Here is a 19,436-nt window from a genome sequence, read left to right on the forward strand (position 1 = left end):
GCGAATATCCATTCATAAGTGAAGAACATCCTCAGAGGTTGATTGCAACTGGCTGCAACATAAAGCCGATAAAATGCTGCTGATGGATAGTTAGTCTCATATAGTCAGTCTTCCACAGTCTCTGCTCGCTCGCGGTGCCAAAATAATGTGCCACTTGTCTGCTAAGTGCGACATAGCATTGAAGTTTACTTTTTATATCAGCTGATGCAGCTGGACGCCTTCACGTGTACCTTCTGTCGTGTTAACTGTTTACAGATGGATATATTGACAAATACCCACACAAGCTACTGAAGTGGGGCAGTATAAAACCCTGTGATGCCAAACTGGGACTAAACCCTAGTTGACAGTTTTTCACGCTGTAATGTTTTGCATAGCAACAGCCCCTCCCCCATCCGACTGTCAGGGATCATCTGCAAGTTACCAAGAAGAGACAAAAACGTAAACATCCCAATGCTCAGATTTAAGCTGCCAAAAAAAAAACTCGAAATACCAGTAGCTTTCGTGTTGGTGGCGTTATAGTACACACCCTGATTTACGTGTGCGCAAATACAGACGAATCAGTGTATTTTAATTTTCTGTGCGCCACTGAAGTGGTTAACTCTATACCCGGAAAGGGCGAAGTCTGCACAGCAACAAGCGCCATGATTGCGTTGCACTGTGCGTCTCAGCAGCTGGTGAGTGATTCTTTTGGTCCAGTAGTTGCATGTTACTATGCGCTTGCAAAATCTGTCACAGCCCTACTTCAGTACCTTGCCAACAGGAGCAACGCTAACGCGAACCCAGTATGTCGATAATTTGTCGCAGTGGATTGGTTAGGCGGCAATAATTTAGGGCTCAACTAGCTAACCACTGTTCAGCTATTCTGTAATACAAAGCGAGGAGAAAATCGGTTGATGTTATAGTCTGTATTTATAAAGTAATGAACGATTTTGACTTATTTCCAGCCTGGTTTTTCTAAGCGGTTTTAAGTTTCTTACAACGTCAACTGGTTACATAAAGACATCAAAAACAGGATGTTACTTAACGTTAGATGGCCAAAGTTTGGCCATCTAAAAACGGAACCTTTGGCAGAGCTCACGCCAACCTTTTACGCGGGTAAAGCGATGCAAGTCAGTTTCACTTTCAGGATGGGAATACTCCACACAGCTGGAACATGACTGCAAAATCTGTATCCTTTGCGATGCTACAGCGTTTTTGTGTGTATTTAATTGCCTGTGCTGCCTCATGGGGCAGCATTCCTCTGAGTGTGGGTGCGTATTATGTAGCCTATTTTATAAAGTGCTGATTTATTGGGTTTTCTTTACTTAAATGAAGCATGGATTTGACGCCTGGATAATGTGTTTACAGGACACCATGGAGCAGCTAGAAGAGGAACTTACATGCCCAATCTGCTGCGGTCTTTTCGAGGACCCGCGGGTTTTGCTGTGCTCACACAGCTTTTGCAAGAAATGCTTGGAGGGACTCTTGGAGGGGAACCGAGGTCCAGCTTTCAGAACACCTTTCAAATGCCCCACATGTCGCAAAGAGACTCCTCACAACGGCGCAAACAGTCTACAGATCAACTACTCTCTACGCGGAATAGTGGAGAAGTACAGCAAAATAAGGGTTATGCCTAAAATGTCTGTTTGTAAACAACACAGCGGTCAGCCTCTAAACATATTTTGCGCCACGGACTTAAAACTCATTTGTGGGTTTTGCGCAACAACAGATGACCACAAAGGGCATACATTCTGCTCCTTGGAGGAGGCATATGAACGAGAGAAGGGGGCGTTTGAAGAGCTGCTTCACGGGGTGCAGAGCTGGCAGAGCGCAGATATCCTGTCCTGCCTGGAGACACTACAAGCCAGTAAGAAAAAGGCGCTTCAGTCGGTGACCAAGGACGCCGAAAAGGTAACAGACTATTTCGACAAACTCATCAGTTCCATTGAATGCAAAAAGAACGAGATCCTCTCCGATTTCGAAACACTAAAGCTGGTGGTGATGCAAGCATACGATCCGGAGATCACCAAACTGAGTGCAGCGATGGAGGAGCAGAGACGGGCGCTCAGCATCGCTGAGTCTTTCAGGAGCGTCACCGACCCCCTGTGCTTTCTGCAGCAGATGCAGGAGTTTCGGGAGAAGTTTAGGGTCCTTAAGGAGACTCCACTGCCCTCTCGGAGCGACATGGACGTCGGTCCCCTTGTGCGCAATTTCGATGTTAAAAAGTGGGACTCACTGCGGCTCAGAGAAGTGGACAAGATCTCAGTCCCCCACGATAGTGGCTCCTACCGAGCGGGGGGCTCACGGATGGCAGCGCCCATATGGATCACCTTATTTATGAGTGTGTTACTGTCAACACTGCTCCTGCTGCAGCCGCACAACCCTGCAGCCTACGTGCCATTGCAGATTGAACCATTTCTCGCTACAGTTTCCTCGCACCTTACCCATACTGGTGTGTACCTACAGGAAATGACTGACAAGTACACGAGTTTAATGGGTGCAGGTCAGGAATGTATCATGAACTTAATTGACTCTGCAGTCAATTTTATTGGCAGTTGTAAGTTGTTTTAATTACTAGCCTGTGGCATCTCTGCCATGTATTCACAGCTACAAATAGTTATCCAAGTGACCTCTGAGGTGCATTAAACTAGTGACAGATATGCACCAGAATATATGAAAACACTTGTTTACCTGATTGTTTACCATGTCTTTCGTTTTTGCCTTTTTGCCTACGATCAAACCCCATGAAGCTATAGAATCAATCTTTAATCCACAGAGGTTGTAGCCTACATTTACATCAGATAGATGCTAACCTATATTTCTTTCCACGAATGTGCCATCTATTTTCTCTTATGACAAATTTATACTTGTCCAAGACGATCTTGATAAATAAAACTGAGAAATTTAAGTCACTTCCATGTTTGTTTTTATTTAGTATGACAGGCTAAATCAGCCAACTATTACGGGGCAAAAGCCAGCCTTTGAAGTAAGCAAGTGAGTGATAAAAGAAATATACAGTGCAAGCCCTGGCCTCATCCCCGCAGAGCGCGTCCGCACCACAGTGATGCTGCAACCTCTTCAAGGTTACAACCGTTGCATAACAGGGCCCGTGTGAAATATTCACCAGGCTGCAGACACAGTGCAAGAGAGAGAGAGAGAGAAAAAAAAAAACACGGTCGTATGAATATGATATTTTCATGAAACCTATTTCAGTTTTCATAGCTGTATTTCCCCTATCAGTGATGGTGAAGCTTAGGCAAGGGTACATGATTGTCACGTGTGCTGGGCAGTCTCTTTATTTCGACACAAGATGTATCTGCGGAGATTCGTTGCATGACTTGTCTGGTCTATAAAGTCAAATATCTGCGGGTTGTTAAGTTAAAAGTGCCGTGTTGACGTATTGTCTATGCATCTGCATTTGTAGAAAACTAACTTGTAAACCTAAAATCAAAATGCAATTGTGTGGGCAAATTAAAGTTATTAAAATTCCTTAAAATTCAGTGTAGCTCAGAGATCTTTGGCTTATCACCAACAACGGTCTTTATTAAAATAGGTCAGAGCAAAAGGACAAACAGTGAATTGTGCATTGATCGTTTATCCTTATTTATTTATTTATTCTCCTCAGCAGAGATGCATTTTGGGGGGGAAAAACCACCCTAAAATCAGACCACAAAGTGAATCCGTGATGTCAGCACTGACCATAATTCAGGATGTACGTCATGGCAAGCATGTACATATATAGCCTTCTGTTGCCAGGCAAATATAGGATGAAAATAAATGTACCACTCTACATTAATATTTTAATTGTCATGGCACGCAAATTTAAACATAGCCTGAAAAACAAAAACAACTCAATCCAAATTAAGAAAAACTATTGTGAATAACTGTGTATAACTAAGACTTTTCTGAAGAATAACCATAAAGCCAGGTCGCACGGTCAGCCACTTTAAGTGGGCCTATGTTGAGTGAAAATAAACTTAAAGTCACTATCTATTCAATCAATCAAGATGACTAAATATCCAGATAATAAGTGAATAGCCTATTTAGTGTATCCCGTGTCTAATCACATCACTAGATAAGGTCCCGCACTCTTAAACCCTTTTACACTGTGGGGCTGCGACATACGAGTGTGTGATGGTAATTAAAGTGGAGACCGGTTTTATTATTCCTGTGATTCAAGCATCTTTTCCCATGTTATTTCTTGTCATTATAATATTAATTTTACACTCAAGTCCATTTTCACGTTTTCTGGGAAATGTGGTTGCAAATAAAGTTTAAGCGCAAACAAAAACGGATGTGTTACTCTACAATTATACAGATTAAAATAAGCACGATCGATACAAAATAAATACGTATAAAAAGTCACAACAGCAAAAAATTAAGCTTAACAGGAGTAAGACAAAATGTTGAATTTCAGGCCGTACATCACTATAAAGACCGCTTCCACATTTTGATGTGATGAGCCTTAATAAATACGCAAAATACTCAAGACATACTTTAAAATTAAATCACGTAGGAAAGGGTACAAGAATTTAATAATTTCCTAAATAAATTATAATGAATTGGTTAATATTTATACACACATACAGAGAGAGAAAATTTATTTTCTAAGTCCATCTTGCAGCCATGGCATTATATAATGATTCACATTATAGTCAGGCTTATCATGTTTTAATTTAAAAAAGAAACGATAAAGGCCTGAATGTTATAAAATCTATTTTTGATGTGAATATTTCTCCATTTGAAAAAAAAAAGCAAGCCTTGGTGCTCAGGAAAAAAATAATTCGAAAATGCGCACAAATCTTACCTACTAATAATATAATTTTGCATAAATGTCACCTTTGTCAAATGCCCTAATTCCAGTTAATTTATAATTATCGTTGCGAAAACAAATACGAGATTTCGGAATGATCATTAAAGAGGCCTACAAGGCCAAATGGAAGAAGACTGCTGCAACGTGCGTCTGTTCAGTGGACAGCAAAATATTACAGGCTAGAAAAAATCCATGGTTACCATGAAAAATGTCGCCAGTAAAGTATTAAATTATGTCACAAGTTTATTTCATGTTTTCATCAAAAGCAAGGTCTGATCCGTACGACTTTGTAAACAAGTGTAACCACTCAGCCAGTTTCTTCTCTTCAGTTATCTGATTTTGAGTTCAAATAAAGTCTGTGGTCTAAAATGTTTATGAAAGCGAGAGATTTAGCACATTATCCCAAAAGCCACGACATGTATTTAGTCATTTTTATTAGGCAAGTCTGATTCGGGATTATCGTCATCGGATGTCCTGGTACAACAGAGATGCCCGCACTACGTTCTCATCCTACACCACTTAAAATGGATGTTTTTTGCCATGTTACAGGACACCGTATCATTCGTTGCAGCATTGCAGGGTTCAGTGAACATCCGAATATATCATAGGTTTGTAGGCATAAGGCAGTCATAATACACAATAATCTAAAGAGCCCGGGTCGTTATAAGCGAGTAAATGGATAATAAAAGACCGTCAAGGCTTAAACTGGGCAGAAATCGGTTTTACAAAATATCTCGACTTTTATAAACTGAATGCATTTTGACATTTCAAGAAAGAATTCGGGTGTAGACCGTCTACGGTATAATGATTGTAATTTTAATCCGCCGCAAATCTGTCTGTGTCACGACTCATGCTGAACAGGCCGGACATCCCAGTGGCGCTGCAGCAAGGCCATCATGAGCACGACTTCTTCTTTGTGGATGGCGGTATCATTAAAGCCATGTGAAGGAATTTCAGTGTCAGCAAAACTTGACACTTTTAATATAACTTTAGTCAAAGCCTAATATACTATATGGATAGCATTCTGTTACACAGCAAGTTTAGCATGTCACGTTCAAAACACATTACAGACAAAAGCCAATTAAAAATTTTATTTCTCCAAGTGTGCAGACATAACAGTGAAATGTAAAATGATGGTGTATACACATTTTAACTATTAAAACAAGGTAGTGTTGGAGGTTAACTCAAAATCTGTGTGTAAACAATGTACCTATAAGCAGCTCTCAAATACTCACTGTAAGTCACTGTTTGGCACCACCAGGGTGGTCTGAGTACACTCAGTGGCTGGTTGTGAGTGGTCAGCTTTGCTTCAGCAGCACGATCAATACTGGAGGCTTCAGCTAGTCTTAACTCCAATATTTACGTGCTGCTACAGTAAGGCGACCAGCAAATGAGAAAGGCAAATCCAACCATCAGAAAAACAACTGTCTATGTGGCATTACTTCAGACAGTGAAGACTAGATGCAGGAGCGATAGTCCACTTCAATCATAGCTGAAAAGGGCAACAGGTTGAAGAACTGCAAGGTGACAGCCAGGATGTATATTCAGGCTTTACTGTGGCAGCACAGTATGGCCTGCATCTCAGTGTAACCCACAAACCATTCCGTGCTGCTACAGCATCGCCAGAACTGCAGTCATGGTCCCTCCGCTTCTGACTCTTGTCATCTTCTGTGTTATTTGTGCACTCTTCATCCTTCTAGTCCAAACCACATGTTCACAGATCGGTACAGACTTATTGCCTATTATTTATCTACCTAAAGACGTTCAGATGATCATCAGCATCTTTTGCAGATTTAAGTCTTCTGTCCACTCCTAAAAGCAGGCAAGGAGGTTCACCACCTGAAACACACATAAAAGACAATGCAGTTTAATGTAACAGGTCAGCCTTTCAAAATGGCAGTGTTAGGCAAAAAAAGTACAATATATGGCCAAAAGTATGTGGACACCAGAATGCTACACTCGTAAATGGTTGTAGAACATCTCATTTCAAAGCCACGGGGAATTACTATACTGCTGTAACAGCCTCCACTCATCTGGAAAAACTATCCACAAGATTTTGAAACCTGGCTGCAGAGATTTGCACCAGTTTAGCCATGTGAGGTTGGGCATTGATGTTGGGCGATACGGCCTGGCTCAATGTCAGCTTCCAATTCATCCGAAAACTGTTGGATGGGGTTGAGGTCAGGGGTCTCTGCAGGCCAGTAAAGTTCTTCCACACCAAACTCAGAAAAACATTTCTTTATGGATCTTGCTCAATGCACAGGGGCCCTGTCATGTTGAAACATCAAAGGGCCTTCCCCAAACTGTTGCCACAACACTGGAAGCACACTGTTGTCTAAAATATCATTGTATGCGGTAACATTAGGATTCCCCTTGACTGGAACCAAGCAGCACATAGACACAGTTGTCCACATACAGGCCATATAGTGTACTCAAGTAATTTCACATCTTGGGTCCAAGGATTTGTGCAGACTACTTTTCTAATAGTCGAACATAATCGCATCTTAGTAGAAAAAGCAGGCAAGTCTGTTTTTGCCAGTAGTAGAAGCTGCATAACTGTACAAACTATTATGAGGAAAGTCTGCATTTTCCAATTTGACATTGACTCAAATGGTTTAGTAGCATAGCTAATGTTCCAAACAATTTTACAGCACTAATATGGAAAATAAATAAATAAAAATCACATAGGTTTGTCTAAGCTAAGCACTGTGAAAACAAGGGGCAGTGTTGACAGGTATGACTCAGATTAAATATCAAATTTTCGAAGAAGTCACCGTATTACTCAAAATACAGTGACATTGTCATGCCCAGTAACATATATTAGTGCTATTGACAGGTGCTGTAAAGTGTAATGATAAAGTGAGCATTTTTGTCTGAGCTGAGCTACAAAGATGGTTGCTTGTTAGAGAGAGAGTGCAGTATCTCATTCAGTGGTTGAGCACTCTTAGGTTACAAAGATAATTACTGCTCCATTGTACTCAGCTAAGTGTGCACCCAACAGAAACCACTGTACTTAACCTGGGAAAAATATGAGGCAAAATCTAAAAAATGTTTTTAAAAAAAGGTTGACTTTCTAGAAAAGCTTCACGTGGAGAAACAAGCATCTAGTTTTTAAAAATGTACTTTAACCCTTTTAATGAAGCTAGAGTGTGAAGTTATTGGAGACTGCAGATCCACAAGTTTGCACAAGTGACAAGAGATATTTTGTCTGTTCAAGTGTCATTTAACAAATCACTGCAACCCGACCAGCATAAGAGCTGTTTTTTAATAGCTGACCTCGCATGTGGAAGAAAGCAACTGAAAGACAGAATTAATCCACTGGAGGAATCAATAAAGTACCATAAAAAAAAGCTCTAGTTATAACAAGAATGTGTCAACTTTTGTAGCAAGATGTTTTAGGCTGTCATGATAAACATCAACGACATATTTGAATCTTAAAAGAAAATCTCCTTTAACTAAACCTAGTTTGTAAGCACAGGTGTTAAAACAAACTTTATCCTGATAGTAATCCTGTAGGAGATTGGGTCCAACGAATGTGTTACCACTAGAGGTCTCAATGGACCTGTGATTATGACCTTGGTCTGAAATGGACCTGATAGCATGAACCTATTACGGTCTCTAACATACTTCCCTTCCATCGACACTGACAAGACATGCAGTCCTCCTCTCTTTCACATACACACAAACTCAAGTGCAGCTCAGAGAAAATGACTGATAAAAAAAAAAAGAAAAAGTAATTTCATTCATTTGCCTGAGAAAAGTTAACAATTAATAATTTGTGGCTTTTATTCTTCTGTCCAAGTTACATTTTTGTCATGTGGTAATGAAGCTGCAAGCAGGGATAATAAAAAAAAAAAGATACTTACAAAGATACTTAGGCTTTGAGGGTCAGCTGCACAAATGTATTGCTTTAATCAGTTATATTGTCAAACAGTTAAACCCAGAAGGTAACACTGGGAAAGGATATATGATTTTGGTCGATTCTTGCATTTAAAAAGTTGCTTTTTGGAATCCGACTTTTAAACTTTGGATGTCAGTGTCCTAAACACCAAACGGCAGTTTTCAAAATGGTCCCTGCTCTTAATCACATGACCATGCAACAATAAGATAACTGACTAAATAATGCTACAACTTGTTCACTGTGATAGACTGCACATCTCAAGCAACAGCTGACTGAAAGGTCAGAAGTCAATCTAAAACTTGTGGTATGCTTTAGAAATATGGTAGGCAGTTACATAAACTGTGCAATTGCTGAAAGAAAATTGTACTTATGATGCCTAAAATTTCCATTAACTTCACCTCCAGACCCATCATTACCTACATGCACCATTGCGAAGGCTTCATCTTCTAAAAGCACATTGTATTAGTAATACTTAACGATTATAGGATCTCACTCATTTCTATCTCAAGGCGTAATACATGTAATTCTCTGTGACATTAATGACTTCAGCTGAAATTTGTTAGCCATGCAAAGGTAGAGAACACAGGTGCAACAATGCTGTCCGCAGTCAGACACACCTGACAGTGGCAGGAGGGTGGGAAGACAGTGAGGACCAGTGAGTGCACTGCTCTACTATTTTTATTTTATTATTTTAAATTGGGTGTGTAGGAGCCTGGCCCCTAAAGCACGTGTGATGACATTTATGCCTAAACATAAAAAAAAAAATAAATTAAATTTTTTTTAAAAAAAAGTCTCAAACCATAGCATGGAACATGTTACAAGCACACTTAGTATGAAAATGAAGCACTTCCTCACGAAAAATCATTGTTTATATTTAGTGCCAATTTTCCAATTCCAATTTCCAATTATTTCTAGCATCTCAAAAATACATCTTTTGCACAAAATTTGTTGCACCTCTGGATGACAAATTCTGCTTCAAAAGAATAATGCTATTAAATTGGTGCAGGACACTTAATGGAGGGACATTTAGTTTAGAATTTAAAACATTGTACAAGGTATCAAAAAGTAAACTAATTATATGCAAGACATCTGATACACCAGACACCACAAGTTATACTGTGGTTAATTTACAACTTCACATCAGGGGTGTATAATTGTCAGATCTGTGGGGTATGACAAAATCTCTTTTTACTAGTCGTGGGCTAATAGAGTTCAAATTTCCTGTGAGGGTCCACGTCAACTAATAGTTGTTACATAAAAATCCCACACATTTGGGTTTCAGCCCCTAAAACACGAGGATTTGTAGCTTTTCTAAGTTTTATATCTTTGTAAATTGAATCATGTTTTAACAGACAAGAGACATTTGAAGACATGAATGGGCTCTGGAAAGTTGCAGGTAGAAAGGGGTGTTCGCCATCATTTAACATTTGTAGAATTAGTGAATAATAAAAAATAAAAAAAGAAGTAAAAAGATCAATTGACTAATCAATAATAAAAACAATTGTTTTTTGCTGCTCTAATTGTAGCTACAATTTTCACACCCACTTCTTCCAACACTTTACATGTGGGAGCACATACTGTGTACATGATGCAAAGTGAGAAACATGGGAAACAATGTACACAAACAATGTACACGAACTTGGATTCACATACAGAACATTTTCCCAATAATTTCCTTACCTTCTATGTACCTGCCATTTTTTTAAATAGCTCATTTACTCAGGCAGAGTCAGTATTGTATGAATTAAACTGAAGTAGAAGTTATGAAACAACTATTTTACCTTGTCCATCCTAATAAATTACTTAACAAAAATGCACGAAGGAACTAACCAGGTAAGCTGCGCATTTTCATTTTAAGCTGATCATTTCTTTACAAGTCCAGGTGGAATTGTTCACATCAATGACTAACCTCTCCCCATTTTCTCCCTCTCCTTTAAGGAAGCATGCCCAGACATGTCACCTTCACTGCTCAGCCTTGTTAACCCATTCCTGCGACAGTTGCTCTCCATACAATGGCCTCAAAGAGTCACCTGACCCTGAGGTTGAAGGTCATGTAACCTCCTACACCCCTTTGGGTACAGGGACATGGACATGACAACCCATCACCTCCACAGAAGTGGTCTGGGCTGGCCTCTTCTGTTCTGTTACACCGTCTTCTGCCAGTATAAACACAAACTAAAGGGACTTCTACAATGACATCCTGAGTTGTGGGGGGAAAAAACACCCTGAATGGCAAGCATATTTATCCACATAAAAAGGTCGATTCAAATTTGAATTTCTCATTGTATTCATAAAGCTTTCTATCTTTAGCCATTGGGACATGGAAGAAAACTACTCCAAGTTAGACCCGCCTAGTTCGAAAGCACTTACAACAAAACATTACTGATTAATACTAGTTTTAGAATATATTTAGCCATCAATCCAGAATGCAATGAATGTAAGAGTAGAGGCACTGTTTCTTTTCTTTTCGCTTTGGCATACAAGCATCATATATCTCTATACAATTACAAATCCATCACTTGAAAAATTTAAGCCAGAAACACACCAGGTATGAGGCTAGCCAAATCATTGCCGTGCCGTGTTTGGCAAGACAATACACACACACACACACACACAAATATACTATGTTCACTGTGCCACAACTTTATAAGGTGTCATAAAATGTTTCATCAGCTACTGGGGCAGCATGTACACCACATGGGATCTCTACAGTAGTGAAAGCAAATATAAAAACAATTTATCCATAAAAACAAAGCAACCAATTGTGATGACATATCAATAATGGAAAAAACCTTTTACCAGAAATACTTTGACATGGTGTGTAAATCTAAAAGCAATCCAGGAGGTGGTGAATAGTTTTATTGTTAATTGTAGAGTAGGTATGCTACCTATAAAGAACTGCTCTGTTACATACAAACACCAATACTGTAATGGCATGTGTTAATCCTAGAAAAACCTGTTACATTTGCACAACCAGCAAAACATGTCAGGCATAGCACAGACAGAGTGACTGGGATTCCCTGGAAGCTACAGCCATATCTTGTCAAATGAATTACAGAAAACTCCAGAAACATGTGAAAACACATACCTGGAATCGACAAGAGAATAAACCTATTTCATAGGACAACACTCGCAGATATGTGAGAGTGACCTCTGAGTCAGTCTTGCACTCCACAGGTATACACCACCCCCTCAATTTACTGTCAGGTGTGTGTGTGTGTGGTGTGTGTGTGTGTGTGTGAGATACAGACTCTTCACACTTAAGGTACACAATAATTAAAATTATTTGAAACATTGGATTGGAAATTAACTGCTTTGATTTTAATAAATAATAAATATAAAGTATGATGCAACTAAAGTCTAAAACTGGTTTGGTGAAAGCACAACAATCATCTAACATGTAAAGTAATGTTTAATGACTCATTGGGCTGTTCTGAATTAGTTAGTGAGAGCAGGTCTTATAAACAGGACAGTGCATGTCTTCAAAGGTTTAATTATCGTTAAAAACATTTTAACCACTTCCAATGAAAGTGTGGACCACAGTATAAGGTCCCATATGACTAACAGCAGTGTCTGTAATCTAAACACACCAGTGTGTCCACAATTTGTGGTGAAATATTTAATCTGAACACAAAATTGCTATACCTGCCTCTACTCTATAAACAATGCATTTTAACTCAGTATTACATATCAAATTAATTTCTGATCTCTCCAGTTATATACTACTTCATTTGAACTTGAAATATCTCAAGCTTCCTCCTACTGCCGTGAAAGACAGAGCAGCAATAAACAGGATGCAGACAAAGCAGTACACTGTGATGCAATTTCAAAAGTACGACCTGAGGACTTGATTTACACTTGACCAATAGCATAAAAACTATTTTAAAAAATGGCATGGCTACAACCACCTAAATAAATCAAGTTTTGATAACTACCACAACCTTTAACATGACTACCACAACTCTTAATTGCAGTGAATCACTACTTACAGAACCATTAGTAAGGCTAAATTTAGGATCCTACTAAGTGTGTATGTTGTATGTACATGCACACATAAGCAAGAGGAGCGAAAGAGGAAGCAAAGCTAAAGTGTGAGAGTTGAATGGCACACCCATATACTGCACCAATCACACAAACACACAGACAATACTTTTTTGTACATATTCCAACTCAAATGCCTAGGTTGTATTCAGATGCTAACATTACTGTAAAAAAAAGCGTTAAACACATCACAACCGAAATCTCTCCTACTAAAAATAATGTGGCTTTACAAGGACATTTAAGTTTTGTTGTCACACTGCTGATCGAGTTTACATGTTGACACAATATTTAAATAAATAAATAAAGCAAAGTGTATTATGGTTCTTGTGTATGTTGGGGCTCAAATCAAAGTTAATTACATGTAAATACAAGCATTAATAATCTCTCTGATGATTTCACCACGTTCCTTGCTAGGCTTGACCTACCTACCTACAACTGCATAGGCAAGCACAATTACACACCAGCAGATCAACATTAGTTACAGCAGTAAATCCAAAATTATGTGTGCTGATATTGTGAATATTAGCACCAAATTAGTTGTTTGAAACAAACTTCAAAAAGTGACCAAACGAGAGATTGTTGGTCACAGTGTGTGAACATATCTGGTCTCTCTGCACCCAAGCACACTGCCTGGCTGGGGGCAGTGGGTGAGGTGTTACCTGCTTACCAAGTTAGGGCTACTAAAAATAAAAATACACAAGCCAGCCACCAATATTTTAGGATCATTCTAAATCTTTCCAATCTAACTGCTTACAAGTTAATACTGTGAGCTAATCTAGCACCCTCGGGTGAAAAAAAGGCTGGTGCAGCAGAAATGAAAACATCATGTGTGTGTAGTCAGAGGAGGCACACTCTTGCTATGTCAGATCTTACTGCCAGTGCTGTTGCAGGTTATCATATTACTACCTAAAATCTAATTATCAAGCAGAGAATTCACCAGCACTTTAACAGCTGACATATTCTTTCTAAACATGCTGTCCAAGTCCATAAGTACTTCTGTCACTACACAAAAAATAAAATAAAAAATGGAATCTGCAACTTTTTGAGTGCAGCTGCAGAGGATGAGGATCTGATTTTTATTGAAGAGCATTTAACCTTTTGAAAATGGACTAACATTTTTACAGCTGCTAATTGACCACCTAAATACATAAATGTTCACAACAGATGATCTTACTTTAGCAGGCCACAGAATTCCTCTGACGTTTTCAACTTACCGGATTTACTGAAAATGTGAAGTATACACAAACCATAACAGCAGTTAAGCGTATAACTGAAAATTATTTAAAAATGCTAATGCCACCTCTATAAACTCTGTTTTTTAACATGTTCACTATTTTAGTGAAACAGGTGTAAAGCCCTATGAACTACAGTGATACAGCACCTACTGTATGCAAAAATCTAAGCCAATGCAAAACATATGCTTGTAAGAAGCATGCAAGGACCTGGCAACCTCATATGCTGCACTGCTGCCACTAGTGTTATCAGCCTTCACTTTATGGATAAATACATCATGCAAAATACATAGACACTCATTTTCACAAAAAAGCACCTCTAAGCTCTAGGTTTACCTAGGTTGACCACAATTTAAACTATTCCAGAACTTAATATTATGTTTGTGAGAAAACTGACTGATGCATATAAAACCATTTGACAACTTATATTAAATGCTGCTGAGGCACAGCACTGAAACCAAGGCCAACTTCTGGAAAATAACCAACAAGACCCGTGAAAACCTGCTCCCGTCACTGCAAATTTGAATACTATAAAGTTTGTGCTGAGTGGTGCAGAAAGAAGGAAGAGACGGGTGGGGGTTCTCTGCAGCCTGGCTACAACACATGTGAGCAAGTACAAGAAGAGAGGCACAGTTTCACCAGGAAATGGGGGTGGGAGCCCATTTTGCCGGAGGGGTCTGAGAAGACAGAATGATGAGTCACAGAATGTCATGCTAATAGTCTGAAACAGCACAACGGTGCTCTACAAAGAGAGTGAAAAGGCAAATACCAGAGAACGGAGGGGAGACATAGACCTGTAGCATTTAAAGGAGATTAACTGTAGGCACCACAGGAATCAAAACTGTTAAAATACACCAGTACTAATTTGACAATTGCATACAGGGACTGTGTCAACAGTATTGTAATCCTTCTTCAGAAGAATGAGCTAAATATTTTCACCTATTTCACCTGTATGAGCACATTAGATACACATTCTAAAACTAGGTAACCAGTGTGTAAAAGTTTATATATTACTTAGACTCTTGATCTTAAAATTTCACTTTGCAAAGTGCTACCTCCTCCCTTCTAGAGATAAGATTTAACAAATTCAAGTCTGTAGTTTTTAATGAAACAAAAATATCAGCAATAAGCACATACATTGCAGCTGATATTGTAAAACTGATTACAAAAGATTGCTTCCATCAACTAAATTGGATAAAATTGGATTTTAATAATCACTAATGCTGCCTCAACTGAAATATTTCATACTGTCCATAATGTGTATTTTAGCCTTTTTCCATTTGACACTGTGAATCATAAGCTTTTCAACATGACTTTTTATATCTACACTTTAACAGCCAAGCATTTGGTAATATTTTTATCCATTTACAGTATTAGAGCAATTTGACTTCCTATCTTTAAAAGTGCTAACAGCGATCTGAATTTGCAGGATGACAGACTGGTAGACAATTACTATTAGCACTAAATAAGCAGGCAGATGTACTTAGTTTGTCAATATTTTCGAGTACACATACATCACAGTAGTAATATCCACAATGTTGTGAATCCATCCTATAAACACAATTAGATATTGAGCTTTGAATAATTACATTTCCCATGCACTACTTTTACACCCATTCTATCTGGTGGTATGAAAAATAAAACTTCAAAATCGTATAACAACTTAGGTGTAGTGACATAAATATATATATTTTTAAATGTAGATCAAGAAACAGCTTTTTAATCTAATCATCAATATATAGGTGGGGATTTTTTTTTTTTTTTTTTTACATTATGTGTGTATGCCATATTGGAGCATGACATTAAGCACAGCTTCACGTATGGAGTCAAATGAAAACTTGGGTAAATTTAAGCTGCCCATCTATTTTAAATACACCATGTGGTGTACATTAAATATCAACACATGCATTTATTCCTAAAGCTGATAATCACATGCCTGTCACATTTTGAAGTTATACTATTCATTGTGTTTCATACACCCACAAATTAAAGTTTTCTTGTCAGTCAGACACATCAGATATTACAGTACAGTAATTTCTTCTTCCTCCTCCACTTTTCTCTGCTATGTGGCTGTGAAAGGTCTTTCCCTCATATCACGTTAGCCAATATCCCTTCCAACTAAATGCCCTCAAAAATAAATAAACAAAATCTTACTATATGAGGTGGGTGGTTTCATCGTGAAAATGCTGTCCCACATCTACAACAATTATTATACTAAGGGTACAAACTGCAATTTCAGTGAAGAAAACTATGCTGAAGACTATGGTATTTAGCTAAATTTTCATTCAGGCCATGCATATCTAATTGAAATAGAAGTGCAACTCTTAACCTTACTGCTACAGAATATGTATGACAAAATAAAAATCCTGGAAAAATGCTATCAGTAACCACACTGTCATTTGTGACGGACCATGGGGGAAAAAAAGGCATTGCAGAGAAAATAGACAGAGGTGCCTTCACTCTGTCTCCAGTTCTCAACTCAGTTAATTTGAATTAAGATTTTTTTTTTTAAATTAAACATGATACTTGACAACGTGGACACCTATTTGTTTAAATAAATGCACAACTATAAAAGATAGGAAGGCCTCACATTATGTAACACATTAAACCGATCTCTACTTAGAAGGAAGTAGAAGGGGCGGGTTTAGACGCACAATTATGTGGAGCCTCTCTTTTCTTCTCTTATGCTTTATTAGTCAAGTAGTCATGTTCATTATGAGAAGCATAAGGTAGCATAAAATATCACACATACAACCCATCCAGTAAATAACGATTAGGTCCGTTTTGTCACTCTTTCCTAACCCGATTAGATCACGCAGAGGCACCCCCCCCCCCTCAATGTACTTGAATTTAATCAGGGTCCAAGGCACACGGAAAGTGGAGCGAGGCTAGTTAGGGCAAAAAATGCAAAATGAGACAGAAGTCAATGACTGAAAAGCTTTCTGCATCAAACCACGGTGAACCAAAAACCCCAACATTACAGTGAGCCACGAGCAGCACCGCAACTGACAATACAAGTCCTATTTTTATTAACTAACGTTAATTCAACTTTATTGCATCGTTAGTGGTTATGACAGCCACTCGTCTAACGTTTAACAGAGCTATTAAAGTTGAACCATCAGAAGTTGCGACCTATGATTGTTGTCACTTGGCTGGCAGCCACATTGATCATCTAGCGTTACTGCAAGATATTCAAATCTATTAACAGCTACAAATATGAAGCAAGTACTCAACATTGGACAATACTAAGTTAATTACTTGGCAACTTACTGGTCATCAGAGGTCCGTTAATACAAGGTCTGTCCTGGTAACGTTAAGACTGCAAACACACGTTAACAAGCACTTTACGACATTGATAGGGGAAAAAACAAACTCTGTCGTTATTATTAAGGGCATCACTGAGTGTAAGGTCAAACAGCGATATAATGACTAACTGACCAGGTGATTTCTTTCTAACAATGCAAAAATCGCTTGCAACAACACATATGCAATTTACCAGCTCGGACAAAAGGTCTGCCTTAGTTAACAAGCTTGGTAAAATGAAGTTACCACAAAAGGCACTGTGCCTGTCCCGGTCTCTCGTATTGATTTTTTCCCTCCCAAGCCAGTGAAGGTGCCGTGTGCATTTGTTGACACTGCCGACTGTGCTTCTCCTCTGCTCGAGCCTGGCTGCTTTTGCACCTCCCGCTCAAAACTGGGCTCCAATGCGAAAAAAAAATAGTCCATTATTGCTCTACTTTGATTTATAAGGCTGAAATTAAGTTCATCCCCAATACAAAATAATGTCCATCTATTCCCCTTTTTTCCAAATATATCCCTCTCGCCTCCTGGATAAAACGGACCGCTGCATGAGCGCTTTTTTTTTTTTTTTACCGTTACAGCGCAGCAAAGTCAGAAACCCCTCTATTTGTGCTAACACGCTAAGCTAGCAGGCTAACTGCTACGAGTAGTAGAAGCTGGCAAAGCTGGCCAAATGGCTAACGTCTCTCCGCCACGGTCGGTCTCTCCTCTTTTCCACGTATTCCTCTCCTTCTGTCCGTTTATATTGTCCGATTAAAATCAATTAAAATACTTTGTGGCTTCAATTACCTGTGTTTCCATTGAAATTACGTAATTCCCCTCTCTAAAAGCGCAGTTAGATTTTGAGCGCTTGGTTTCTCCCCCGTCTCAGCGACAGCTTTCTATATTCGCAGCATCCTCTCTCCGCAGCTGCTGAGGCAATCGCTGCTCACTCGAAAATGGCGCCGAAAGATACACTCCTCATTCAAATTCGATAGAGCCTCCCTTTCTCCCTATTGGCTGAATGCGGAGTGGACTCCGCGCAGCTGATTGGTCCCTGAAAATGCACTCTCGAATGATCTCGCAGCCCACGCAGCGTTGAAGAGAGAGGGACAAATTAACTCTTTAGGTCCCTCCACGACTTTAACAGCAATCACCAAAGCCAAAACCTTTACGTTCAAACATTTTCAAATCAGATTTTTTTACATGAAATTAATGCCACGATCCTTAGTAACGACTATGCACTATTAAAAAAACAACATGCAGTCACAAAGTGTACCATAAAAACTCTAAATACAACAAGAGATTGAAAGAAATCAACAGTCCAATAATGTCAGTACTAATGGCATTATTAGGTACCATAGACACACTACATTCATAAACCAAAATAAATATTGTATACATTTTAGAAATTGTATAGTTGCATGAGATTCCTTGTCTTAATGTTATACCAAACATCATCATTTGTCAAGTTTTTCGTCACTGGTGAATATAAACGAATAAAACTTTACCTGAAAGCTCTGCAGCCTGTTATCCGTGAGCATGATGAATGTCTATGGTACCAACTGAACTGAGCAAATTCAAAAGCTCACTCCATACTGATCCACAACAAAACAGTGGTGACAGAGTTGCAATTGGCCTCATGGTCAAAATACACTGTTCTTCACTCAAATGACCCGGATTAAAATGTGTCCGTCTGCTATTGCACTCACCGATTATTCCTAATCAGGCACATCCTATCGGTGGCAGAAAGTAACTAAATACATTTACTCAAGTACTGTACTTAAGTACATTGTTGAGGTACTTGTAGCCTGCTTTACATGATTATTTCCATTTCCTGCTTTATACATATACTCCACAACATTTCAGAGTGAAATATTGTATTTTTACTCCACTACATTTACCCAACAGCTAAAGTTACTATTTACTTTAGAGATTAAGATTTTACATTTTCAAAAGCATATCACAATCTTATAAAATACAAAATTAAAACAGTGACCTCTTGCAAAAAAGCAGTGTCTAGTTGGGGACCCTTTTCACATTTCATATGTTTATGAGTTATTACCAGTTCCACCAAAGAGACATTTCCCATCAAAACTTTTCACATGGTTTAATTTGAATAACTGTTTTGTTGTATTGGTACTTTTGCTTCAGTAAAGGATCTGAGTACTTCTTCCACCACTGCATCCTA

At 38.7% G+C, this 19,436-nt stretch overlaps 1 protein-coding gene and 1 long non-coding RNA gene across 4 annotated transcripts in view; one reads left to right on the top strand and one right to left on the bottom strand.

The window, feature by feature from the left end:
* Window positions 1-64: 64 nt before the first annotated feature.
* trim13 (tripartite motif containing 13) lies at window positions 65-2,891 on the top strand. Of its 2 annotated transcripts, none has more exons than XM_044217625.1 (2): window positions 65-674; window positions 1,348-2,891. In XM_044217625.1, the coding sequence occupies exons 1-2, from the start codon at window positions 642-644 to the stop codon at window positions 2,548-2,550; spliced, it is 1,236 nt and encodes a 411-aa protein (XP_044073560.1). In that variant the 5' UTR covers window positions 65-641; the 3' UTR covers window positions 2,551-2,891. The 2 variants fall into 2 exon arrangements, with proteins under 2 accessions (XP_044073560.1, XP_044073561.1); XM_044217626.1 differs by lacking the exon at window positions 65-674 and adding an exon at window positions 681-1,250.
* Window positions 2,889-19,436, bottom strand: part of LOC122885891 — a 26,694-nt gene continuing 10,146 nt past the window's right edge. The window contains exons 1-3 of one of the 2 annotated variants that reach the window (XR_006380216.1): window positions 18,056-18,607; window positions 6,547-6,631; window positions 2,889-3,107 (exon numbers count right to left, since the gene is read on the bottom strand). This is a non-coding gene — a long non-coding RNA (uncharacterized LOC122885891). Of the gene's footprint in view, window positions 3,108-6,546; window positions 6,632-18,055; window positions 18,608-19,436 lie in introns of those variants that run through there. The other variant, XR_006380215.1, reaches the window with a different exon arrangement.

This window comes from Siniperca chuatsi, linkage group LG12 (assembly GCF_020085105.1).
Source record: "Siniperca chuatsi isolate FFG_IHB_CAS linkage group LG12, ASM2008510v1, whole genome shotgun sequence".
Taxonomy (NCBI): Eukaryota; Metazoa; Chordata; class Actinopteri; order Centrarchiformes; family Sinipercidae; genus Siniperca; species Siniperca chuatsi.